Source organism: Onychostoma macrolepis, chromosome 01 (genome assembly GCF_012432095.1).
Source record: "Onychostoma macrolepis isolate SWU-2019 chromosome 01, ASM1243209v1, whole genome shotgun sequence".
NCBI lineage: Eukaryota > Metazoa > Chordata > Actinopteri > Cypriniformes > Cyprinidae > Onychostoma > Onychostoma macrolepis.
This window is the reverse complement of record NC_081155.1, coordinates 5,929,267-5,957,098: the sequence shown is the minus strand read 5'-3', so window position 1 is coordinate 5,957,098 and position 27,832 is coordinate 5,929,267. Positions and strand designations below refer to the sequence as shown.

Sequence of the window (27,832 nt, the reverse complement as noted above, 5' to 3'; positions counted from 1 at the left end):
AGCAATTGGAGAAAAAGTTGGATATGAAAACATTACTTCGGCATCCAGGATAAATAAAGCAGAAGTGGTTTTTGTCAAGAAGGAAGATATAGTTAACCGGATGGTAAGCGATGGAATTGTGGTAAGTGGCGATTTTCTTATAGTTTCACCGCTTGTTACTCCGACGAGTTACGATATCCAATGTTCCTCCTTTTATTTGGAATGATGAAATCAAGAAGGCTTTAATGAGATATGGTAAATTGGCTAGTGAGATTAAGATGATTCTACTGGGGTGTAAATATGTTGCCCTGAAACATGTTATGTATTTTTGGCGACAGGTGTTTATGTTCTTGAATGAATCAGAGTTGGATATTTTGTTCAGAGTCTTGCATGAAAGGAAAGCGTATGCTATTACTTATGTATGCGAGCACTGGAAGCATGAATGTTTTGAGTGTGGGGACATCGGGCATAAAAGGCATGCATGTACACATAAGGCCCAGGTTAGTGAAGTGTTAGTTAGGCCTAGCACTTCTGCTGCTGGTGAGAGAAGTAAGTCAGCTTCTGAGGTCGTGCAGCCTCAAGCTGCATCACAGAGAAACACTGTTAGTGATGGCTTGATTGAAAGTCAGACTGAGGATGTTAATGAAATGGTTGATTCTGGTAGAAATCAGGATGATTCTAAATTGGATGGTAATAGTGTAACGAATGATGATGCAGCTACGGTTAGTGCCGAAAGGGCTTCTAATGGAAATTCTGAAATGTCTAATTCTGGTGAAATGTGTACTGATGTTGATTTGGGAATGAGAGATGATGATGATGATGATGATGATACGTTCTCTGAGATATCTGACATTGGATCACAGTGTGGAAGTATGGAAGATGTTTATACATTGCAAGATATTAATTATTTTCTGGATGTAACCTTCGGTAATATTGAAGTTAAAGATTTTTTTTTTCCTGATGTAGATAAATTTATCCATACAGTGAAATTGTTGCAGAAAAATGTTAGCTATGAGGCCTTAAGTAAACAGAAAATGTTCAGGCTAAAGAAGATGTTAACAAAGTTGAGAAAGGACAAAGTAAATGCCTCACAAAACAAATCAAATGTTTAAGTCACTTGGGGTAAATATTTGTTTCTACCTTTCTATTCTTTTTCTGTCTTCTTTAGATTTTTTCCTTTCTATGGAGCTGTTGAGGGTGGGCTCTTTAATTATAAATGGGGGTAGAGATGGAAATAAATTGGCAATGGTATCAGAATTATTTAGTATTAAAAAGATAAATGTGGTTTTCTTACAAGAAACACACTAATTTAGATAATGAATCTGAATGGAATAAATGGTGGGAAGGAAAAAGTGTTTTATGTCACGGGACAAATACAAGTGTTGGCATAGCCATTCTGTTTTCTAAAGAAATTAATGTTAATATTTTGGTTGTAGAATAAATAGTAAAAGGAAGAATGTTGTTGTTAAAGGTGGAATATGAGGGATCTGTGTTTGTATTGATAAATGTTTATGCACCAAATAATGGACCTGAGCATGTGAGATATTTTTTAAAGTTAAGGAATGCTTTTCAGAAAATTGATTACAATGTTTGCACCATCATTGGAGGTGATTGGAATTGTACTGTTGAATTTATTGTTGAAAGAAATGGAGAAGAACCCCATCATGAATCAAGTGTTGTACTGTCAAATATTTTAAAAGAGTTTGAATTAATAGATATTTGGAGAAGAAGAAATATAGGAATTAAACAGTATACCTGGCTTAAAGTATTTAATAGTGGGGTTAGTGGAGCTAGATTAGATAGATTTTATATACGTAAAGAATGGAATAATAAAATTACGGATGTTTCTATTTTACCTGTTGGTTTTTCCGATCATCATTTGATATTGTTTGGTTTGAACATGAGAAGAACGTTAAACCAAATTATTTTTGGCATTTTAATATTGCGGGATGTTTTATTTTGTGAAAATTTTAAATTCTTTTGGAATGACTGGAAGTTAAAAAAAAGATTCCTTTGTGTATGTGGTGGGAGGTTGTTAAAGCAAATATAAGAATCTTTTGTCAAAATTATAGTTCACATTCTACTTATGTCATGAAAACAGCTATAACAAAACTTCAAAGAGATATACAAGCTGTGGAGAATATGCTTGTGAATAATAACAATGATGGAAATGCACAAAATGAGCATCTGAAACAAAAAAGAAGGAACTTGGTTCATTATTACAAGAACAAGTGAAGGGAGCATTAATAAGAGCAAGGAGTTGTTCCATTAAAGACATGGATGCTTTCATATTTCTTTAATCTTGAAAGGAAGCGTGTCCAACAAAAGCAAATGTATCATCTTCGCCGAGCTGATGGGGACATAACATCTGACCCAGTGGAAATAAGGAAACTGGCAGTTAACTTTTATACAGACTTGTATGGTGCTGAGACTTTGTGATTGTGAAAGCTGGTGGAGGGTTGAGTGCACCAGTACCTGTATTAAAAGGAATTAGGCAAGGTTGTCCACTTTCAGGACAATTATTTAGCCTTGTTACTGAGCCACTGTTGTGCAGACTAAGAAGGAATCTCAGTGGAATTTATTTTCCTGATGTAAATAATATGTACAGAATATCAATATCAGCTTATGCTGATGATGTTACTGTTTTTATTTTTTATCTAAATTATGTTAATATTTTAATTGAAGCTATTGGACAATATGAGAGAGCATAATCAGCAAGGGTAAATTGGGGAAAAAGTGAGGGACTTCTTATTGGTCAGTGGAAAAGTTTGCAAGGACCTCCAAAATTGGAAAGAGATGTTGACGAACCAGGGAGTTGGATACAGGAGGAACCGTTGTTTTTTAACCCAATGTCCAGACAAGACTTTTGTCATCCGTAAGTGTGTGTGCATGTTTACAAAGACATGATATTGTGAAGCTGGGGCAACTCTTGAAAAACGACCGATGGGAATCAGTGGAAACTCTGAAAGAAGTAACAGGTTTAAAGTCCTCGCGCTTGACTGAAAAACTGGTGGAAGAAATTGTAAATGTATTACCAAGTGGCTATAGAAAAAATATTGGACAACGATTTCCATCAGTCATGAGAAGTGAACTTGACTTTCCAAAAATAAGAGTTGCTGCCATCTGTCATGATCCGGTCCAGGACCATTCACCCATCAACCACTAGATGTCACCCTTCATCATTTGGACATGAGCACTACACTGACTGTTGCATCACACGGACTACATTTCCCATCAGTCACTGCATTACACGATCACCTGATCTCACAGTCACACCTGCTTCCCATCAGCAATCACACCTGCACATCATTCACAGACCTGCATATAAGCCACTCACACCTTCAGTTCGGGGCGAAGTCTTGTTTAGCCAGTCTGACATTTCTGAGCGTTTTACTTTGACTGTTATTCCGTGTTTGATCCTGGACTGCCTTGACCTCTGGAATTCTCTGCCACCTGCCCCGTTGATTGTTTGCTCTGACCTAATTCTTGCCTGCCGCCTGCCCCGACCCAAGCCTGGTAAACGTTTATGATTCTGGTTCTCTGTGTTATCCAAGACGCTGTTGATCGACCCCTGTCTGCTGGTTATACTGATCTTAATAAAATACTGCAAATGGATCCGCTCGCCTTTGACTCCTCATTACACCATCATCCGCGAAAGGCAAGAGGATGAACTAATAGGTTCAATTTTATCTTTTGAAACTCCACGGCTGGACTTGTTTGAAATTACATCAAAGAAAGCCATATATAATGCTACAGTCAAAGTTTTGCATCAAGATTCCATCAAAGGACAAAAGATCTCAAAGTGGCCATATCTGTTGAAGCCAGAATTTCTGGTGAGAGACAGGTGGAGAACCCTGTATTAACCACCGGTGGAGAAGCGAACAGCAGATCTACAATGGAGGATTCTTCAAGAGGCAATAGCAACGGACAAACATGTAGCCACCTAATCCCAGCAGTAGGGGTGGGATGTAGGTTTTGTGGAAAGGAAGAGAATTTAGAGCATTTGTTTTTAAAATGTAAATGATTGGAAAGTATTTTTGAGTTTCTTAATAGATTGTTTCAAGCTTTTGGTGAAGAATTCTCAGAACAAGTTTTTATAGGGGGTGTGATATAATTATAATTAAAATATTTTATTAATATAAAATATATTTTTTTAGAAAGAAGGAAGATGTAAGGAACTAGGAACTGCAAAACTGGCAATATGGAAAACCAGAAAAAAATCAAGGCTTACAGTTTAATAGTACTAATGGTGAAGTGATGTTCATGAAATTAGTAGCTGGTAGACTAAAAATAAAATTTGCATACTATAGTCTTGTAAACAATGAGATGGTTTTCAATGACATGTGGTGTGTTAATGATGTTTTGTGTACGGTTCATGATGGACATTTAGGTTTGAATTTTAAAATTTTATATTATGTGAGTTAATGTGAAGATTGTTATAAAATGTTTTTCAAATAAAGTTCTGTCAGACCTCTCTCTCTCTCAGAGGAAGTGGGTGTCTCTGTCACATTCATCAGTTCATGTTAAACATGTAACCAGGAAAGAAACACTCAGAACTCATCTGAACACACATCGAGAGCTTCAGAAGAACTGAATAACAACAGAGAAGATCATTGAATAAGAGAGAAGAATGAAGATCATCTGGACTTTCACTCTGCTGATGATTCCTGGTGAGAATCTGAACTCACAGTAAATCACTAAAAACACAACAGAGACTTTAACTTCAGTTCATTTTGATGTTAAAAAGTTGAAGAAAACTCATTTCTGTATAGTCTCATAAATATATTAAAGTGTTTTAATGCTGGTTTGTTGTAGGTGTGTTGAGCGCCATCAGTGTGACGGGATATTCAGGAGGAGGAGTCAGCATCACATGCAGATATGATAGAAAATATACAGACAAAGTGAAGTATTTTTGTAGACGACAGAGTCCAGGCTGTGTCGACCTCATCAAGACTAAAGAGAAAGATAAATGGGTTGATTCTGGAAGATTATCTCTGTATGACGACACAAGAGCAGCAGTTTTCAATGTGACCTTCAGAGATCTGAGTGAACAGGATTCTGGGACATACCAGTGTGCAGTGTGATACCAGTGTGATATCCATCTCAGTAAAGATCCTTACCTGTTAAAACATTCAGCTTCACTTCAGTGTGAGTAACTGAGACCCTCAAACTCATGATGATCTCCACAACATCAACACATTCAACACTGACTGTAATTACTGTGGTTTGTAGGGTACATGTAATCCTCTAAAAAAACATCAGAAAATCAATAACAGGACTTTTTTTTTTCTTGCAGTATAAATTTACACATAAAATGAGTAAGCAACCAGATGTCTTAATTAAATACAAAATGACAAATGATCAAAGATAAAGAACAAATGTATAAATACAGTGATGAAGAGGAAATGAAAGAAGATGAAATGTCATTCTTCATCAAGAACATCATCATCTTCACACTGATATCTGAGTTTGTGTTCAACAGGTCAAGAGATCAGTGCTGTGACGGGATATTCAGGAGGAAATGTCATTATAAACTACAAATATGAGATGAAATACAAGAATCATGAGAAATACATCTGTAAAACTGGAGAACATCAATGTTTTCCTCTAATAAACACTAACAGAGCAGCAGAATGGACACATGACCGATTCTCTGTTCGAGACGACAGATCTGCTCGTCTCTTACATGTTTATCAGAGAACTGAATGTGAACGATTCTGGAGAATATAAGATTATAGTCGAAGCTTCTGAAGACTACAGTTTCTTCTCTGAGTTTCACCTGAACATCAGTGACGGTGAGCTGCTTTCATTCACTCATGCATTTGTTTCTGTGTGAACTGATGAATCTGTTGTTTAATGTGAACTTGATTTGACTCTCAAACAGCTGATTGTTGTGAGAAGAGCATCAGTCTCTCAGCTGCTGCAGGAGCATCTGTGAACATCAGCTGCAAATACCCACAATCCCACAGTGCTGATGTGAAGTTTGTCTGCAGGAGATCTGGATCTGATCTCTGTGCTGAAGAGACGTCTGTGGAGGAGAGCAGAAGATGGAGCGCTGAGGGACAGATCCAGCTGTATGATGACAGAGAGCAGCAGCTCCTGACGGGAACCATCAGTCATGTGACTCGACAACATTCAGCTGAATACTGGTGTGGAGTTCAGTCTGATCAAGGACACAAGAGCTTCATCACACGAGTCCTCATCAGCGTTACAGGTTCAGATGACTTTCTCACTCATATTCATCAGAATGAAGTCACAGCTAGCTTCCATTCAGCAGATCACAGTGTGTCTTGAATCATGTTTCCTGACTGTTCAAAGAAAGTGATCTCTGATGTTTTAAGAGACCTGATTCTGTTCACACAGGTTTACCAGCAGGTTCATTTTAGATGTTCTGTCTGTTTAACAGAGAAAAACCACAAACCACAGTTAAAAAGAGGAAGTTTCCTTATAATTGCTCATGACTGCAGTTGAAAGTGTAGTTTTGTGTAGAATAATGCTGTTCTGCTCAATGAGAAACTGCACACAGAGTTTGGACAGTGTTTGTGTTTTATTCTTCATTTCATTCTTTAAATGTTCAGTATCTGCAGATCTGGACTCAGTTTGAAAGCAGCAGCAGTTTGTAGTTTTCTGTTTTGGTGTTACTGCAGTGTTTGGTGCTGCAGCATTAGTCTGTCATTTGGACACAGTATCGCTGTAGTATTTATTTATTTATTTTTTAACTTGATAAAGTCTGCTCATCTGGATGCAGTATTAGTGCAGTTTTTAGCAGTTCTCTGAGTCATTTCATCAGTCTTGTACCTCGTCAGCGTTACATGTCAGTGCTGATCAAACACAAACCAGCATCTCCTATGCTTTTATTTTAAGTTGGCAGTTTGTGGTTTGTGTGTCAGGAAACATGTCTGATGGTTCAGTAATGTGTGAAAAGAATCAGCATCTTTAAAAGGAAGTGAAGTACGAGTGAGTGAGAAAATACCCGCATCTCACTGACACTGGCTTTCCTGTGTTTCAGAGGCAAACACTCACAGAATATCTACATCGTCGTCATCATTATTACCACCATCTTTCTCATCAGCTGAATCATCTGTGTCTCCTGTAACAGGTACAAACTCCCATATTTCTGTCAGTCGGTCAGTTTAGATCTTCAGAGTGACTGAGTGAATCTCTGGTGTGTTCAGGCTCTTCTCTGATCATCAGTGTGTCTCTGCTTCTTCTTCTGATCTTCACTGTGATTCTGTCAGTGATCGTCACTCTCTGGAGGAGGCATCAATCTCACAGTAAAACTCCTGCTCCTTTACACACTCCTACATGTTTACACTCTCTTTAGTTATTTTACATATTTCCTACACTGCTCAAGCTGGTACATTAAAGGGGTCATCAGAAGCCCATTTTCCGCAAGTTGATATGATTGTTTATGGTCTTAATGAAAAATGTATAACATACTTTTGTTAAAATTTCATAGTGTAAAAAACACCCTTTCCCCCCTGTCAAAATCAGCTGTTTTCATCAAGCCATTCTAGTCTGTGTTGCCTTAAATGATAATGAGCTCTGCTGACCCCGCCCCTCTCTTCCCTGGAGTGACGAGCAGACTGTAAACTTCAGCCGCGAAACTGGATAACTAAGATGATTTGCAAGGATTCATAAAAAACCTTTATACTCATTTTTTCTGTAGATGAAGCTGGATCACAAATGATTCACGCGGACATAGATGCATTTATGTAGATCGAGGATTAGAGCATTCCCTTCAAAAACGAAAGTAACCTTAATCCTCTGCGTCTTCAGCGGCTCAGATGTCGGGAGTAAATGACGACTGCTATATTCATTATTACATCCAACAACAAAACACCTCAATCGCTTAATCAGAGACATCTTGTCTTTCCCTTGCACCGGAGTCGACACAATGTCGGACAGCTCTCAGCTCACTCAGGGTGGGTCTAAGGTAAAGCGATCTTGTCATCATGGGAGGGGTCTGTGCAGAACTACGTCATTCTGAAAGGAATTTCAGAACAGCCTGATTTGAGAAAGGGGACTTTAACATAGGGATTCAAAAAAAAAAAAAAACACTGGGTGGATTTTTATCATTACAGGATGGATGTATACCCACACTTATAACACATTTATGTTCAAATAACATGTCAAGTGAATTTTGCATCCGATGACCCCTTTAAAGGGGAGGTTTACTGCTTTTTTTCTTTGCTTGATTGTGTTTATGGGGTGCAATATAACATGTCTTCGTGTTTCGTTTGTTAAAAAACGCCTTATTTTTCATATATTTCACCTTTTATTGTAAGCCGCTTTCTCCTCCGTCATTTGAACGACCGGTTGACTTCCTGATTCTCTGAAACCACTCCCTCAGAAACAGGCGATGGCTCAGATTGGTTAGTTGGGCCGGTGTGTTGTGATTGGCTAAACTGCGTACTGCACATTGTCCGGAAACTTCACGCCCATAACCTTCACGGGCGACAGTTGCATGTGCTCCAGTCAAATGTAAATAATGGTGTCAATATTGCCGTATCAGTTTGAGCCAGAATCAGACCCAGAAAGTGGTAATGAAGAGAGTCAAGCAGAACTTCTGCAAGCACGGCTCTTACAAAACGTTTTTTTTTTTTTTTCTGAAGAATGTGACAATGTTTACATGTACCAAATACATAATATACCAAACATATAAGACAAAGAGAAAAAAATAAACAAAACAAATCAGAGAAAAAAAAAACAACAACAAAAAAAAACACTGAGTTTATAAGGTGACAATATTTGCATGTGCCAAAATGTAGAACCAATTGGACAAACAAACATACTGATGGCCAACATTACGAGTCCGTTCTGATTAACTCCTGTATTTGCATTCATATGTCATAATAATAATAGAGACAACAAATGTTATTAGCAACAATAATGACTATAATAATGTTAATCATAATGATGATAATAATAATAATGATTTCATCAAAATTGGGGAGGGTTGGAGTACAACGAAGAGGGCAGGTATAAATGATAATATTAATATTGGATTATAAATTAATAAATGTTTAATAATTGGGGGGTGCCTCCGATCCCACCGTGGCTACGACATATCAGAACTTAATTCCCCAGCCCATGTCACACCCCAACGGGGGTACCAGGGAAGGATGCTGCTGCTTTTTGTGTGTGTGTTTTTCAGCTGATATGTTGTGCATTAAAAAAAGTGTGGTATGCAAGTCAGAACCAGCCAGGGCAAGTGGCAGTGGAAGCGATAGCTCAGGGAGACGGCGGGGAGTCATTTATGACTGCTGGAGGGTAATGAGAGATGACCAGAAGGGGTGTAATTCTACTGTATTATGAGATGAACAGGATAGATTTTCCATTGAGATATAATCAATTAGTAGATTTTTCCAGGATGCGATATGTATGGATTTTCTTGGCGATAGCTAGCGCCACCAGGAGTAACTGACTGTTTATATTGTCTAAACTGATTATGGATATATCACCTAGTAAACAAACTGATGGTGAATTTGGGATGTGACATCCCACAGTGACCGATAGTGATTCAATGACCTTTTCCCAAAAATGTTTAATTGGGGTACAATACCAAAGGGCGTGAACATATGTATCTGTTTCATTTTGGGTGCAATGTGAACATGTTTCTGAAGTGAATCCCATTTTAAACAATTTCTGTCCGGTTAAGTGAAATCTGTGAAGCACTTTATATTGTACAAGTTGCAAGTTGGCATTTTTTGTCATAAAGTAGATATTTTTGCAGATTTGTGTCCAGAAATTGGCATCAGGAGCAATAGATAGGTCTGATTCCCACTTAGCATGTGGTAAACTTAATGTGTTGTCTGATTTTAATATTATTCTATATATTTTGGAGAGTAGTTTTTTTGAGGACGATATATTAATTAACTCTGAGATTAAAGGTGATAGTTCTAGATTAATGGTTTGAATGTTAATTTTTGATTGGATAGATGATTTGATTTGTAGATATTCCAAAAAACTATTACTCCTGATGCCGTATTCCTGGACCAAATATGAAAATGAGGCCAGATTATTTCTATGAAAGATGTGTTGGAGTTGTGTGATGCCCTTTTCTGCCCATGTGTGTAAATTAAGTGGCTTTTTATTAACTGTATAATCTGGATTATTCCAAATGGAGGTGTATTTAGATGGAGCAAGAGGAGTGTTTGTTATTTGGTGAAATTTCCACCAGGCTGTCAGAGCTGCTGCTATAGTTGGTGCTTTAAAACGGGGGTGTTTTTTGATTGTCTGACTGTAGAATGGTAAATCTGAAATTAGAATATCCTTACAGATTGTTTGCTCAATATCTAGCCATATGTTTTCTGATGAGTTTGGGTGAATCCATTTGTATATCTGTTAAAGCTGATTAGCCAGAGAGTAGTGGTAGAAATGTGGTGCTTCCAATCCTCCTTGTGTTTTTGGTTTCTGTAGAGTAGATAGTTTAATTCTTGGGGTCTTATTTTTCCAGTAAATTTTGGTAATACTTGAGTCTAAAGATTTAAACCAGGCGAGGGTGGGTTGTGTTGGGATCATTGAGAATAAATAATTTAGTTTAGGGAGTATAGTCATTTTGATTACCGATATTCTGCCCATAATGGTAATTTCATCCAGCGTTGAAGATCATCATTTATTGTTTTGAGTAATGGGGTGAAATTTAGACTAACCAGCTCTGACAGCCTGGGGGAAATATTAATGCCTAAATATGTGATGTGATTGGTGCATAGAGGGATAGGTGATGTCTGGGATGTCACATCCAAGCTATTGTGATTTAATGAGAGAATAGAAGATTTACTCCAGTTGACTGAATATTCAGAAATGTGAGAAAATGAATCAATAAGTTTAATTGTTTCTTGTAATGATGAAGAGGGATCTTGTAAATATAGTAATATGTCATCTACATAAAGACTGATTTTGTGCTGTATGTTTAGTGTTTGAACTCCTTTAATGTAGCTGTTTTGGCGGATGGCTGCTGCTAACGGTTCGATAAAAATGGTGAATAATGAGGGAGAGAGTGGGCATCCTTGTCTAGTGCCCCGGTGCAGTGTGAAGCTACGTGGTGTTAGTCCATTAGTGATGACAGTGGCTGAAGGTGATGTATATAGAATTTTAATCCAATTAATGAATGACTCCCCAAAACCAAACCTCTCTAATGTGGAAAACAGGAATTTCCAGTTGACCCTATCAAAAGCTTTTTCTGCGTCCAGAGTGGCTATGATGGCTTTTGCTTTTTGAATTGAAGAATAGTACATTAAGTTAAATAATCTGCGTGTATTGGTGGATGCTAATCTACCTTTAATGAAACCCGTTTGATCTGGGTGTATTATAGATGGTGTGACCTTTTCTATTCTATGAGATAATACTTTGGCGATGATTTTAATGTCAGCATTGATCAGAGAAATGGGACGGTAGCTTGATGGTAATTTTGGATCTTTATTGGGTTTGAGAAGAAGTGTAATTGTGGCAGTATTCATATTAGCTGGGAGTTTTAATTTTTGTTGTGACTCATTTAACATTCTGATGAAGAGTGGTGATAAAGTGGACCAAAAGTGTTTGTAAAACTCAGCGGGGAATCCATCAGGACCTGGTGCTTTATTATTAGGCATGTGTTGTAGTGCTGTAAGACGTTCGGCTTGTGTGATGGGTGATTCTAGGCTGTTTCTTTGGTGTTCATTTAGTTGTGGCAGATTGATACTGTTGAGAAATGAGTTGATGTCATATTGATTTGGGTCTTTTTCTGATGAGTATAATTTGCTATAATAATTCTGAAAAATTCGGTTAATTTCTTCCGGTGAGTTGGTGAGTTTTCCTGCTGGGTCTGTAATAACTGAGATTGTTGCTTTTTCCTTGTTTCGTTTTATTTGATTTGCCAAGTATTCACCAGATTTATTACTATGGTGAAATTCTTCTTGTCTGAGCCTATGAATCAGGAATTGAGTATGTTTATTGATTATTGCATTTAATTTAAGTTTATATTCTCTTAATTTATTTTGGGTTTCTTCTGTTGGGTTATTTATACTGATGTCTTGAAGTTGTTTAATTTTCTGTTCCAGTTCTATTTCTTGTTCTTTTTGTAAACGGAGTATGAGATTATTTTCCCTCGTAGTACTGCTTTTCCTGTTTCCCACAGAAGAGAGGGAGACAGTCCAGGGGTGTCATTCATTTCTAGAAAGAATGCCCACTCTCTTTTAAAATAGTTGTCAAAATCTGGGTCTTTCAAGAGAGAGATGTTAAAACGCCATCTGGTAGCAGGTTTATGAGGTTCACTTCTGTTCCATTTTAATGTTACTGGGGCATGGTCGCTAATGACAATTGGATGAATCTTTGATTCTGAAATGTTTGATATAATAGAATTACTGGTGAGAAAGAAATCAATGCGGGAATATGAGTGATGGACTGGTGAGAAAAACGAGTATTCTTTAGTATTTGGGTGTTGTAATCGCCAGCTATCACCAAGACCAAAATCACTCATGAACTGTTTTATGGTTTCTGCAGATTGCCACATGCGTTTATTATTAAACTAGATCTATCTATTGCTGGGTTGAGAACTGTATTAAAATCACCTGCTATTATGACTGGGCAATTAGAAAGATTTGAAATGGAGGAAAAGAAGTTTTGAAAAAAGATGGGTCATCTGTGTTTGGGCCGTATAGATTACCAATTGTAACTGGGCTATTATCGATTGAAATGTTTATAATAATAAAACGTCCCCCGGGGTCTATAACAGTGGTGTTATGAATAAATGAGATGTTTTTACTTATAATACAAAACAAAGAGGAGTTTGCATTTTAATATTGAGCTGAGAAAAAATGATTGTATTTTGATGATTTAATTTTATCCTGATCTGCATCTGATAGATGTGTTTCTTGCAAAAGGCATATGTCCGCTTGTAGTTTATTTAAATGATTCATGACTTTGACCTTCTTTGCCTGAGAACCAATCCCACGAACATTCCAAGTTAGAAAATTGATAGAAGACATGTTATGGAAGGGAAATTAATATTTCTGAAGAGTTCAGAAGAGGCAAGGGGTAATGTCTTTATCGCGGTATAACTGTCCATTTATGTAAAGTTTGTCCACAGTGATGATTGCCTTTTTTCCTTCATTCATCATTTGTTTTCGGATTGGGAAGAGATGTTTTCGACGCTCGAGAATGTCCTTTGGATATTGATTGTTGAGTCCGTAGTTTGTGCCTTTGAGTTGTCTGCCTTGCCTCTGAACCAGTTCTTTTTGTTTATAATGTTCGAATTTTGTGATGATTGGACGTGGCGGTTGTTGCTGTTCTGGGATCTGATCCGATGCACGCGGTGAAAAGTGATATCCTGTACAGATTCAGATGGTAATTTGAGCTGTTTTATCATGAAGTCCTTTACTGATTGTTCGGGGTCGTCTGGGGTTTGTTCCGGAATGCCTGTGAAAACTAAATTGTCCCTCATGCTTCGCGATTGTAAGTCCAGAATGTTCTCTTTCATGGCTTTGTTTTGTGTGACAACGGAGGTGAGTTGATCAGTAAGAGAGTGAACGGAGTCCTTTAAAAAATTATTTTCTTTGGTGAGAGTGTTCTTGGCTGAATTCTAAGTTGTGCCGTAGTTCTTGAAAGTCCTTGCGTATTACTTCTATTAGCGCGATCCTTGCGTCAAGTCAGGAAAGTTTATTTTCAATGGAGAGTAGAATGGCGCTTACCTCTGTGTAGCACGGCGATTTAGGTGATGTGGATGGTGTTGTACCTGTGCTGGATAGTGAATCAGGACGGGGTCTTTTGGAGTTTGGAGTGAGATTGCCTTTACTTTTTTTGTTGTCGTCTGGTTTGTCCTTGTTCATGGTGCTGTAGAGTCTGTTATAATGCGTGTCGATATAACCCTCAAGGTAATCCAGGTTGCAAAGCGTTATAGTCCAGTTTTGAAGAAAAAGAGATAGGAAAAAAAAACAATTGAATGAAATCTAGCAGCGGGGAGCCGCCATTTTGGATTCTGCACCAGATCTCGTTGGGTTCTCGCGTTACGCAGCCATCCAAAACGTTTCTGAATGGAAGTTTGCTGTTGTGATTACATATAATTTTCTGAAGTTCGTACACGTTTGTCTTATACACACAAAATAGCATCGAACTAACTGGCTACTATAATCAAACAGCGTTGGCTTGTGTTTACGTTCTTGATCAAATCGAAAAATTACGTCATAATGTATAGCCTACATGGAAAATACATTTACAAAATTAGTACATAATTACAAATTCGGGTCCAAAATGTTTGTACGCGTTTGTCATAGACACACGAAACATCATTTAACTAACTGGCTACTAAAGCCAGCGTTGGCATTTGTTTACGACCTTGATAAAACTAAAACATTACATCTGAAATTATACATGCAAATACATTTAAAATGATTAAATCTTACTTACAGGTTGTGGCCCAACAACTGCTGCCTCTGGTTTTAAAGTTGGAACCGCTCCATGTTTTAGTAATAGTTTCTGTGTGAATCCGGCATTGAACTCGTGTAGATTCTGGAAGCTGTCTTCCGTAAAATGCGCAGCACAGAGAGCTGAAGTACGATTGTAATTGTCAGGAACATAATCAAACATAAATTTTAACCATTGTTGACGAACTACAGCGTCCGTAGGAAGCCCGAACACAGAAGACCTGACAGCTGGGTGAAAATAACACAGTTTCGACGGCATGGCTACAACTCTCCACTATAACTCTTCCTCTTCGACAAAGCCGCAGAACATGGCCTTGCCCCCTTTTTTGCATGTTCCGGAGGGAGGGGTTTGATGGGTTTATTACGTATGCAACCTGGGAAGTATCTCGTTGTAGTCCCGTATGAGTCGTTTTTGTAGGCATTAAACTTCCTGATTTTTAAAAGACGATATCTCCGATTACGTTGAACTTTCAGCGCAGCAACTTTGCAGATACTGTTCATGCACCAACAGCAACATTACACACTATTTAAAATGAAAAAAGTGAAATCGCAGTAAACCACCCCTTTAACATTCATAGAGATGTGATAATGTCAAATCATGTATGAAGGAAAATAATATATGTATTGAGATGTGATATGATGCACATGGGTAAAACATTTCGTTCATCTGTTTATTTTTGACAGAAGCTCATTCCTCATCCAGAAGATCTCACATGACACCAGCAAACAGTGACGCGGTCAGTAGAATTAATGTGATTTAAAAAATATGTTTGTTTTGATCAAACGTAAGAACTAATTGTAGTATCTGATTTTTGAAAGACTGAATTATTATTAAATATGTAAAACTTCTTTCTCTCCCCAGGTTTCTCATTATCATTGTGATTACGAGGAGACAGAAGACAATCACAGACAATTACCCACAAACCCCTCCGATCCTACAAATACAATCTATGCTACTCCAGGATTACCCATAAACCCCTCTGATTCTACTAATACAATCTATGATACTCCAGGATTACCCATAAACACCTCTGATCCTACAAATACAATCTATGCTACTCCAGGATTACCCATAAACCCCTCTGATTCTACTAATACAATCTATGATACTCCAGGATTACCCACAAACCCCTCTGATTCTACTGACACAATATATGCTAATCCAGGATTACCCACAAACCCCTCTGATTCTACTGACACAATATATGCTAATCCAGGATTACCCACAAACCCCTCTGATTCTACTGACACGATATATGCTAATCCAAGATTACCCATAAACCCCTCTGATTCTACTGACACAATGTATGCTAATCCAGGATTACCCATAAACCCCTCTGGTTCTACTAACAGAGTTTACAATACACGGTAACATCACAGAAGTCCACATGTATTTCAGTCATGTATTTACTGAGGGTCTGAATGACACAGACGGTCCTGATAATGTTCCTTCAACAATTATCTGTATTCACATTAATGTCTATTATATCATGCAGTTATGAGCCAGTGAATACATGTTAGTTATTGACTGTTTCAGTTTATTTGCTCCGTAAACACAACCGTTGCACCTGCTGAAGGGATTTATGTTATTTTCTCAATACGTTGTGTATTTATGAACAAAATAAAAGATGATTGTTTTTTATAACAACACATTGCTATTATTTTAACATGAAATCACATCAGTAACTAATGTTCTTGTTCTTACAAACTCAGCAGCAGCTCACATCTGCCCACATAAACTGCATTATGTTTTGATTTATGTTTCAGTTACACAGCTCTTGAAGGTCAGTTATTCTGCATCATAATGTTTTATGAAATGTAATGTAATCAGCTGGACTGACTGTGATTGTGTCTGTGTTGAATCTGAGCTGCTGTCCGTGGTGCTGATCTTCATCTGAACACTAGAGGAAGCCGCTGGACTCTCAATCCTCAACACTTTCACTTTGCCTTTATTTCTTTCACTTTCGTTTCAATCTGATGTGTTTGGTATTTGTCTCCTGATGGAGTCCCTGTGGAGGCCAGATTCACTGAAGGAACTGAAAGAGTAAAAGAGTCATTCAAACAAATATATTGGGTTTTATTCAACTGGTGACTATGAACATGAAGTCACTTAATATGTTTAACATTGTTATATAAGTTTTGATTATGCTGTTTAAATTACATAAGAACGTAAATGATGAATGTAAAAATACAGAGAATTTTAAAGTGTAATATCTTCACAGTAATATACCATATACCAGTAATAATGAAACAATCTGTCACAACCAGTTGCTGGAGTGCCCATGCCAGCCACCAGAGGACGCTCTTTTTGGATTGTTGTTTTTCGGATCTGGACTTTGTTTCCCATCAGCCCTTGCACTCATGATCATCATTCACAGCTGTACTTCTTTTACTGATTAGTCCATCCTTGATTATACCCTGTTCTCAGTGTGTTTGGTTGCTGGATTATTGTTTACAGTTCTCTTTTTTTGTGGGTTCCTCTGTGGATTATTTTTTGCTTATGTTTCGGTTTTAGCCCCAATGTGGAGTACTTCTTGGACTCTAGCCTATAATAAAAGCTGCAATTGGATCTATTTTATTTGAGAGTTCTTCGTGACACAATCAGAAACTGTTCACAGTTGCCATAGAAAGCGCTGCTGTTTTGGATGCGTGTCAATCATTTTATTTTCACATCCCGATTTATTATTCTCTCTCCCTCTCTATCTGTGGCAGATGTAGAGGAAGTGGGCGTCTCTCACATTCATCAGTTCATGTTAAACATGTAACCAGGAAAGAAACACTCGAAACTCATCTGAACACACATCGAGAGCTTCAGAAGAACTGAATATACAACAACAGAGAAGATCATTGAATAAGAATAAGAACTAAAGAGAAAGATAAATGGTTTGATTCTGGAAGATTCTCTCTGTATGACGACACAACAGCAGCAGTTTTCACTGTGACCTTCAGAGATCTGAGTGATCTGGATTCTGGGACGTACCAGTGTGCAGTTGATATCCATCGCGGTACAGATTTCTACACTGAAGTGAAGCTGAAAGTTTTAACAGGTGAGTAACTGAGACTCTCAAACTCGTGATGATCTCCACAACATCAATGTTACAGGTACACATGACTTTCTCACTCATATTCATCAGAATGAAATCAAAATCACAGCTAGCTTCCATTCAGCAGATCACGGTGTGTCTTGAATCATGCTTCCTGACTGTTCAAAGAAAGTGATCTCTGATGTTTGTAAGAGACCTGATTCTGTTCACACAGGTTTACCAGCAGGTTCATTTTAGATGTTCTGTCTGTTTAACAGAGAAAAACCACAAACCACAGTTAAAAAGAGGAAGTTTCCTTATAAACATTGATTAATGCAGTCTCTGCAGGTAAAAGTGCGGTTTTGTGTGGAATAATGTTGCTGTTCTGCTCAATGACAAACTGCACACAGAGTAAAGCAGGGGACAGTGATTGTGTTTTACTCTTAATTTCATTTTTAAATGACTGCTAAATATTGTTGTATATCGTTATTTCATTTCACACTCATTTCCCAGCTTACATTGTCTCTGTCAGTGTTGCAAATAGCTGTTTTTATTGTTTAGATACTGTAATATTAAAGTTACAGCAGTGTGTAAATGCAGGAAGTGCAGATCTGGACACTTTAAAAGCAGAAGTTTTGTTCTGCATATGGTAATTGTATATTTCTACAGTGTTTGGTGTTGCAGCATTAGTTGGTCATTTAGACGCAGTATCGCTGTAGTTGTTTAACTTCATCAAGTGTGCTCCTCTGGATGCAGTATTAGTGCAGTTTTTAGCACATTTCACCAGTCTTGTACTGACTTGGGTAAAGTTGGTTTCATATTCGCACATTCGGACTTCCGCGTTCAATAACTTTGTTAATCTGCATCAAAAAAGGCTAATTTCGGTCAGTTATCATTACCGACTACTATGAGCACAAAGCAGAACACATTTTTCTGTAGAACTCGACGTTTTAAAGACGCTGATAAACAGGCTTACCTCTATGGAGTGTCGTTCATCTGAGGGACCGTCTACAAATAACATGTTTGGATCACTACAGCCTGCAACGATTTACTGTCCATGGTACTAAAGTCATCATAGAGGAGGTTTATTTGGACAAACTCTTACATTTTAAACAGCTGAAACAAATACTTAAATATTTTTAATTGTTTAAAAATATTTAAGTATTTTGTAATTTTCTAGTTATCATGTTCAGTTATTAATTCTAACTGTAGTGATGTGTCAGGAATGTTTATCATCTTGATCTTGTATGTTACAAAGGGATATTTATTAATTTGCTTTGTCAGACACATAACTGTTGTAACAGCACAGTACTCAAGTCAAAATACCCCACAAGGTGGCAGGTGTTGTCCAGCAGAGGAAACTACTATTGCATTCATACAGCATTTTTTTTCTAGTAAAGTGTTTATTAAAAGTACATATTTATATCAAATCTATAGTTTTGTTCTCTATTGATTATAAAACCTATTCAGCTCAGGATGCACAAATACACTAATGAAAATAAATGTATTGCAAAGTTGTTCAACAGGGAGTTTTGTTTTATATATATTGTATAACAAAACGGAGTGTCTATTCACACTAAGTGCAAATATCCCGTCTTATTGGCAGAAGCTATTTACACTAAATCTGCCCACCAAAATGTGATTGGAATAGTCAATACTATAAAAGACGTATATAAGTGTGTGTCTCCAGTGGCGTATGTCATAAAATGCATGCTTTTTGACGTGATCGACCCGAGTTCGAGACCGTGTTTTGCCAAACTTTTTTTCTCCCTTTTCAAATCTCATATCGCATCGGAAAGGCATTTAGCTCATAGGAAAGCTAAGGAAATAATCAAAAAGTTGAAAATAAAGTATTGGTTAGGGTAGGTGTAGGGAGGGCTTTATTATCCCAATGAGGTTGCATCCATTTAATAATTTAAATTAGAATTATAATTTACACTCAATACGTTATTGCATACTGTTTTATAATGTACTAATACTGAAGTGCAGATAATTGCCACTATTTGCAATAAGTAGTATAAATAGCAGAAAATCCTGCTACTTTAACATAGTGTAAATAGCATATCATTAACATATACTGCTATTTTCACTTAGTGTAAATAGAATCCATTGCACTTGGCCACAGCCATATATGTATGTGTGTGTGTGTGTGTGTGTGTATACAGTGCCTTGTGAAAGAATTCAAACCCCTTCATTTTTTTCACTTTTTGTTATGTTATAGCCTTATGTTAAACTGCTTTAAATTACTTTTTTCCGCACATCAATCTACACTATATACACCATTACGACAAAGTAAATAACCGGTTTTTAACATCTTTGCAAATTTATTAAAGATAAAAAACTTAAATGATTCCATTGCATGTGTATTCATACCCTTATCTGGGACAGTTGAAATTTAGCTTAGGAGTATTCATTTTGCTTGTAAATGTTACCACACTTTGAGTGAAGTTAACCTGTGTCAAATTCAATTGAGTGGGAATGATTTGGAAAGGCATACATGTCTTAATAAAAGGTCTAACAGCTGAGAATGCATATTAGAGCAAAGACCAAGCCCTGAAGTAAAAAAAAAACTAAAACTAAAAATGCCTGTATAGCTCAGAGACAGGATTGCATCAAACCACACATCTGGGGAAGAGTTCAGAAAAAAAAATCTGCTGCATTGAAGTTTCATAGAAGTGTGTAGCCTCCATTATCCATAATGGAAGACATTTGGAACAACCAGGACTCTTCCTAGAACTGGCCTCCTGGCCAAACTGAGCAACTGATGGAGAAGGGCTTTGGTTAGAGTGGTGATCAACAACCTGATAGTAACTCTAGTCGAGCTCCATGATCATATACGCAGATAGGAGAAACCTACAGAAGGACAAACATCACTGCAACACCCCACCGATCTGGGCTTTATGGCAGTGTGGCCAGACTCAATCCTCTCCTCAGTGAAGACACATGAAAACACACTTGGAATTTGCAAAAAAGCACCTAAAGGACCCTCAGACTGTGAGAAACAAGATTCTCTGGTCTGATTAACCTGAATTCCAAGCATCATGTTTGAAGGAAACCAGCTCTGATCATCACCTGCAGAGTACCATGCCAAAAGTAAAGTGTGCTGGTAGCAGTCTCATGCTGTGGGGCTGTTTTTCAGCGGCATGGACTCGTCAGAGAAGAAGAAAAGCTCAATGCAGCAAAATATTGAGATAACCTTAATGAAAACCCAGTCCAGAGCATTCACAACCTCAGACTGGGCAGAAGGTTCACCTTCCAACAGGACAATGACCCTAAGCACAGCAAGAGTGGCTTATAGACAGCTCTGTGAATGTCCATTGAGTGGCCCAACCACAGCCTGGGCTTGAACCCAATCAAATATTTCTGGAGAAACCTGAAAATGTGCATCTGCCCCAATCCAGCCTGACAGAGCTTAAGAGGTGAACAGGTGAGAGAATGGCAGATAATTGCCAGATGATGATGATCAAAGCTTGTCGCATCAAACAAAAAAAGACTTGAGGCTCTAAAGGTGCTTCAGCTAAGTACTGAGTTAAGGGTATGAATACTTATGCAATGTACTTATTTCAGTGTTTTATTTTTTATAAATTTACAAAGTTGTGACAGTTCTGTTTTTGCTTTGCCATTATGGTGTATGGAGTGTAGATTGATGTGGAATTTATTTTTTTTTTTTTAAAGCTGTTTAACATAAGGTTGCAACATTAAATGTGACAAAACAAAAAAAATTAAGGGGTTTGAATACTTTCGCAAGGCACTGTATGACATAACAGAAGGGTGAATCTAAATGTGTTTGAAATTTTAGTACTTGATTAAACTGATCTACAACAGCTGCAGAAGTGACAGATGTGGAAACCCAGTATGGCACTAAAGGTTCTGAGGATCCTCAAATGCAAACTGTTCATTTATTCATTTATAATCATTTATTCATATAATCATTAGTCATTACACATTTATATAATTTATCATTTGATTATTTTTATCATTTATCATTTAAATCATTAAGTCTTTTAACATTTATTCATTTATTTACTTATTAATTTTATTATGCTTCTATAGTTCATATTTATTTTTGTTTTTCTTGCTTATGCAATTCCATTATTGTTCAATTTTAGGATTATGGGGTTTAATGAACTGTTTTGTCTGTATGAATAAGAGATAGCAGGGAATGTTTATGGAAACTCAAGGTTAATGGGATGTTGTTGTGAATCAGTTTGGTATAAGATCAGTGTCATTGAGAAGATGTTGTTTAAAGCTGGATGTGGTTAAAGAGACAGAAAGGGGAAGGAAACATGATGCTGCATTTCTTCACTCAGCTCGGAAGAGAAAGACTGTAACGTTTGTCACAGAATTTGGTCTCATATTACAGTAAAATGTTCAGCGTGTGTGTCGTTCTGCTCGTCTTTTCCAGCATCTGTACAGGTGAGTTCAAGACTCGGAGGTCTTTTGTGCAGAGTTTGACATGTTTTCATGTTTTTTATTACTGCATGCTGATTCAGTGATTATAGTTAAACATTATTATTCAGTTCTGATATCTCTTGCTCACACATAACAGCTCTATATAATGATGTTTCTGTTTTCAGTTGTTGTTGGTGCTCCAGAAACAGTCACAGGACTCAGAGGAGAGAGACTAGACATCAGATGCAGCTATGAATCTGGATATGAGTCAAATTCAAAGTATTTTTGTAAAGGCGAGTGTATCTTTGGACTTAGAAACATCATGGTTAAATCAGGATCTCCAGCTGAAGACGAGAGATTATCTCTGACTGACGACACGACGGCCAGAGTTTTCACCGTCAGCATCACTGACCTGAGATCAACTGATCAAGGACTATACTGGTGTGCTGTGGAGAGGACTTTAACTACCGCTGGTGTGTTGCGCAGGTCTGCTGTCGTCCTCAATCACAGAGTTTAATCCAGTGTTATATGAACAGGTGAGTCTTCAGAAACTGATGGTTACTGTCATTTAAAGGATAGTTTCACTCAAGACTGTGACTGCAGTGATTTTCAGTATGTTGATGTTGAATATCTCCAGTAGCTGGTGTGTGAATGATTGTATTCATGTGTTATAACATTAAACAGATTCACTTTGATTGAGTTATTTTCTCTGTTCTTTAACTAATTGTTATTTTCTGTGACTGTAGATGAAAGACGCTGGACGTCACTGTAATCCAGAGGAAAGAGACACAGAAACATCTGTAGTTTACAGCTGTGTTTCCTAAACTTGTGTCAAGTACTCCGTCAACAGCACAAATGACCTCATTTCAACTAATATAATATAATATAACGTACAATTCAAACCATGTTATTCTGGATTGTCCGTGCATTTTTATATTTATTTATTATTATTCTTTTTTTTTTATTGTTGAATGTTTGTTAATGTAGGCTGTCTAGCATGTCCTTGTTGGATGTTGAGCTCAAGGTTTGTGTGGTTAGTTTGATCTGTTCGCTCCTGCTGGTAGATGCTGTATTTGCACCGATCTGCTGCTGAAGTCGAGTCGATCTATCACAGTATCGATCAAATGACTGACTGAACAATAACTGCTCATCAACAGCACATCTAAATCACTTTTTGATTTAGACTTTTGTATTAATGTTGCATATGCTTTGAAAACTATGAATGGTAGTCCTAGACAGCAGTCAGGACAAAAATAAGATCTCTTAAAACCTTAAAGATACTCCAAAAGTGTATATAACATCTACTATAATTCAGTATGAATAAATATTTACAATTTAAATGTTGCAAATGGAGAAAAATGTCAGTCAACATGGTTTGAAAGGCTGTAAGAAAGATGCTCTTTGCAGCCAGATGTAGTTACAACATCTACCAGCAGGAGCTGAAATAGACCTCACTAACCAGCTAAACTTCAACCGCTTGATAAGAAGCAGCTTCACTTCAGACTCTGTGTCACTTTGTCAGCATCTTGTTCTGTCTTCATGCTCAGTAATGCAGTAAAGATGTATGGAAGTGTAATGTGTTGCTTTAGTTTTTTCACTATTATATTTTCAAATGTTGTTCATCAGAGTTCAGTTCAGTGTGGAGAGAGATCAGATGCTGAAACCCTTCAGTCACATTGAAGAAAACTTACTGTGTCTTTATTATTAAAGAGTCTTACTTTCTCAATATTTTTCTTCACGCAGAAAGGATTGTGTTGAAATAAGCATCTGCTTGGTGTAAGTACTGTAGTTCACGGCTAATTTCCTGATTTCACACATAACGCCCCTCAACATCATACAGACGGTTTGTCGACTGTAGAGTTTGATTCTCACTACAAGAGATGAGCAGCAAACAGACCGTCAACATATGCTTGTTTATTTATAGAAGGTCTTTTGTGGAGCTGCTGTCTGTCACTCGTGTATCTGTCAGACTGATGTGACCGTAAGAATGAGCTTCTCAGCAACAGTCTCTGTGTTTCTGCTGATTGGTGAGTTCAGGACGATCTGTAATTCATTACTTTACTGCTACATAAAAAGAGTTTATAGTCTAAAGTATGGCTATTTTATCAGTGTATGTGAGTAAAGCAGTGTGTGTGTGTGTGTGTGTGTGTGTGTGTGCAGTGAGCAGTTCAGTGTGTGTGGAGATTACAGCGAGAGGAACAGAAGGAGAACAAGTGGCTATTAAGTGTCCTTATGCTAAAGGATATGAAAACACCAACAAATACTTCTATAAAGGACCTTACAAAGATAATAATCTTATACTAAAATCTGATGGAGGAGAGTCAGTGTCTGACGGCAGATTCTCTCTGTGGGACGATCATCAGACGGGTTCATTTACGGTGACCATCAGAAACCTGAGGATGGCAGATGCTGGACTGTACAGCTGTGGAGCTGGATGGGGAGACTATAAACTAATCCAGCTGAATGTGATTAAAGGTGATTGATATTCAGTACTGAACAACAGTCTGTTTCATCCACTGTATTCACAATGATTCATGCTATAATGATTGTTTTATAAATACAGTTGTTTTATTTGAACGGTGTGATCTTGTTTCTCAGCTCCACAGAAAACAAGGCCTGTCCAGATCTCAACCACCACCCTCCATCCAGGTACTGGACATTTAATATGACATTTCCAGTTTCCAGTTATTTGCTGTGTCAGTATAGCAGCTCAGTCTATATTTACTTTCAGATCAAACTACGAGCTCATTTTCAAACACGCCGCCTCATTCGAGCTCATCAGACATGAAGCCTCAATCCAGCACCATCACAATCACAGATCATCACATCTCCTCACCAGGTCAGATCAGCTTCTGCTCTTTCATATTTCTTTAATATACACTCTGTCTGCTGTTTACACCAGACGTCTTCAGCTGACACACACCTCTGCACTGTATTTATCTCACATAAAGTGAACTTAATGTAACACTGTTCATCAGAACAGGAAGTGAAAGCTCTGATGGATGGTTGTCATGGCAACATGACTTTCAATAAGCCTTAAATCCGTCTAATTTCATCCAATACTTTCACTTATTCATTCTGTAAACCAGTTTCTGTCCTGATTCTGGTGGTTGTTTCTGTTTTTACAGTATTTCAGACAGTGTTTCCTCTTGTGTTTTTCAGGTTCATTTGTGATTATCGTCACTGCAGAGGTTTTGGTTTTACTCCTGATAGGACTTACACTGATTATAGTGGCTCTGTGGAAGAAAAAGAAGAATAAAGGTAATGTTTTAAACAGAAGACTAAAGATTGCATTTGGTTGGGTTTAGAGTGACGTGCACAAGAACTGGATTAATTTACGAATAGTTTTAAATAAGCATTTAATAAAGACTTGCGCTGATGTGTTGCGCAGGTCTGCTGTCGTCCTCCATCGAAGAGTTTAATCCAGTGATTTATGAACAGGTGAGTCTTCAGAAACTGGATTTAAAATGGCTTACAGCTGTGTTGCATTAACAGTTCCCCTAAAACACAGTCAGGGTTTCATCTCTTGCTGATGAACAAGACTGTGACTGCAGTGATTTACTGTATTTTGACAGAGTATCCAGTAGCTGGTGTGTGTTTTAACATTAAACAGATTCACTTTGGTTATTTTCTCTGTTCATTAGTTGTTATTTTCTGTGACTGCAGATGAAAGACGCTGGACGTCACTGTAATCCAGAGGACAGAGACACAGAAACATCTGTAGTTTACAGCTGTGTTTCCTAAACTTGTGTCTTATGAGTCCCTACAGACCCATCAGTGAGACTCAAGCATCTCTTTATCAACACAACAACACAAATGAGTTCAATTGAACTAATATAATATAACATCATATTTAATATGATACTAAATATGTACAGTTTGGCAAGCACCACTAATATATTGCATTTATGAGCATGTTGAGAACCAAGAGAAATAATCTTCACCTTTCACATAATTTTCATGATTTTACTGAAAATCAGTCATAATTGAGCTTATTTTGTTCACTTTACTCACAATCTTTTTTTATTATGTTTATCGTTGTTGTTATAATTGTTCATTGCATGTTTAAATCTGACATGCACAAATATGGATAATTTGAATTTATTAATTTCTGAAGTCGAGTCTCATGAGTTACTGCAATCTGCAGCTTAATGGACAAATTAAACCATGTTATTCTGGATTGCAAGTATATTTTGATATTTATTTAATTTTATTGTTGTATGTCTGTCCATGTTGAATGTTGAGCTCAAGGTTTGTGTGGTTAGTTTGATCTGTTCACTCCTGCTGGTAGATGCTGTATCTGCACCGATCTGCTGCCAAAGAGCATCTTTCTCCATTGATGGACATTCAAACGTAGCTGTTTATTCTGATAAATCCTTGCAAGCAACATATAATGGAGGCTCCTAATGACATTGTGATGTGAATACTAAAATCCTGAGTGATAAATTAACACTGTTTGGAGTAGGATTTTACTGTGTACTAACAATTATTAGCTTTATGAAAATATGACTTGTAGGTCCTTTTGCTTTGGTTAAACATGAGATGTCTGCAGCAGTTTCTTACCAAACAGGAAGTCCAACCACCGCCACAGGAAGAGGCTTCAGCTAAACACACAGACTCAAGGGCGTAGGACATACAATAATTACTATAGTAACGTAACTTTCATGCACATTTGAACATTTGATTGACAGATAAACCACACGCTCTTATTTCAGTGTTGTTTTTATTATGTGGATATTTCAGCTACCAGTTTGATTTGTACATTCAGTTGAACAACATTAATTTAAAGTTAAAGACTGTCCGCGGCGACTCAGGACGCATGCACCACAGATCGCCACTTACATAGTTTACCATAAAATCCTCATTATATTTGTCCCAAAATATTGTTAATGTTCATAATGACTTTATTCTAGGCTGGAAGATTATGTATCTTTCCGCACAACGTTTGTCCTTCTGTCTGTATCTTATAATATCCATAATAATATCCATAGTTCACGCTTTCTCTTTCCATTTGCTCTGTTTTGTCAAACACTGTACTTCAATTATATGAAAAGTTAATGAATCAAACGTTTTAGATCCAGTCTTCACCATCTCTCTCTGTCAGGACGTGCCAGATTTTGGTCTGATATTCAAAGCTAACACCTTGGCATGTTAACTCATACCCCGGGTTTCACAGACAAGGCTTAAGCTAGTCCCAGACTAAAATGCATGTTTGAGTTGTCTCAACTGAAAATATCTTGCTCTGACATATCTTAAAATATGTCAGTGTCATTGTTCTGTGTAAAGATGCACACCTTAATGTTTTCTTCTAAGGCATTTTTTTGTAAAAGTTGCTTAAATATCTTAATTTAACTAAAGCTTAGTCCTGCCTTTAAGCTAAGCCCCGTTTGTGAAACCAGGCCTTATATTTTTAGAAGAGATACAGATACAGAAAGAGCAGGAAGCATGAGATAAAGTGATAGAATAACTGAATAAAATTGACTGAATAATCTTTGTTGTATTCCTGTTTATGATCAGTCTGTCTTTGTCTGACCAGCATAAATTCCACAACTATCACAAACAAATACAACTGCTGCTTCCCAACATCGTCTTCTCAAAGTAATCTGTAATCTCAAAGATTTTTGCATCACAACTCAACATATGATTAAACATTAACAATGGTTTATCACAGTAACATAATATGAAACAAACAAAAAAAAAAAAACAAGTGAATGAATGTTGATTATATTAAGAAGTGAATAAATAAAGGTAAAGTACATGAAACAGATAAAGATTAATGTGAATGAAGAGGTCTGTGACTGTCATCTAAATGTTGTACCAAAGTGTTTAAATCCTAAAAAATGGATTTTGCATCCTGTTGCAGAAATGGTAAGTACAAACATCTTGCTCATACACTGAGTTCTCGTGAGGTCTACTATAAACCTATTATTATATAGATCTATTATATCATTATAAAGCTGTTATGGGGAGGGCAGGGTCAGCGCTAAGTGGGAGCTAAGGCTGCACATTGGACACCCCGCGTTGCTGAACAAAATC

At 37.2% G+C, this 27,832-nt stretch overlaps 2 protein-coding genes across 2 annotated transcripts; both read left to right on the top strand.

Annotated features, from left to right (window-relative positions):
- Window positions 1-5,620: 5,620 nt before the first annotated feature.
- LOC131536655 (mucin-3A-like) lies at window positions 5,621-22,117 on the top strand. The gene is made up of 7 exons (XM_058769705.1): window positions 5,621-5,774; window positions 5,864-6,193; window positions 6,989-7,078; window positions 7,155-7,253; window positions 15,066-15,118; window positions 15,244-17,428; window positions 21,982-22,117. The coding sequence occupies exons 1-6, from the start codon at window positions 5,621-5,623 to the stop codon at window positions 15,751-15,753; spliced, it is 1,236 nt and encodes a 411-aa protein (XP_058625688.1). The 3' UTR covers window positions 15,754-17,428; window positions 21,982-22,117.
- A 429-nt stretch (window positions 22,118-22,546) lies between these two features.
- LOC131549376 (CMRF35-like molecule 1) lies at window positions 22,547-25,976 on the top strand. The gene is made up of 8 exons (XM_058791518.1): window positions 22,547-23,572; window positions 23,721-23,823; window positions 23,957-24,271; window positions 24,395-24,445; window positions 24,528-24,635; window positions 24,959-25,057; window positions 25,188-25,237; window positions 25,463-25,976. Exons 2-8 carry the CDS (start codon window positions 23,784-23,786, stop codon window positions 25,538-25,540), a joined length of 741 nt encoding a protein of 246 aa, XP_058647501.1. The 5' UTR covers window positions 22,547-23,572; window positions 23,721-23,783; the 3' UTR covers window positions 25,541-25,976.
- The last annotated feature ends 1,856 nt before the right edge of the window (window positions 25,977-27,832 follow it).

Coding starts and splice junctions, on each gene's coding strand:
- LOC131549376 (XM_058791518.1), top strand. CDS start 23,784: ATGAGCTTCTCAGCAACAGTCTCTGTGTTTCTGCTGATTG. Junction 23,824..23,956: donor CTCTGTGTTTCTGCTGATTG/GTGAGTTCAGGA, acceptor GTGTGTGTGCAG/TGAGCAGTTCAGTGTGTGTG. Junction 24,636..24,958: donor TCATCACATCTCCTCACCAG/GTCAGATCAGCT, acceptor TGTGTTTTTCAG/GTTCATTTGTGATTATCGTC.
- LOC131536655 (XM_058769705.1), top strand. CDS start 5,621: ATGACCGATTCTCTGTTCGAGACGACAGATCTGCTCGTCTCTTACATG. Junction 6,194..6,988: donor AGTCCTCATCAGCGTTACAG/GTTCAGATGACT, acceptor CCTGTGTTTCAG/AGGCAAACACTCACAGAATA. Junction 7,254..15,065: donor GAGGAGGCATCAATCTCACA/GTAAAACTCCTG, acceptor TATTTTTGACAG/AAGCTCATTCCTCATCCAGA.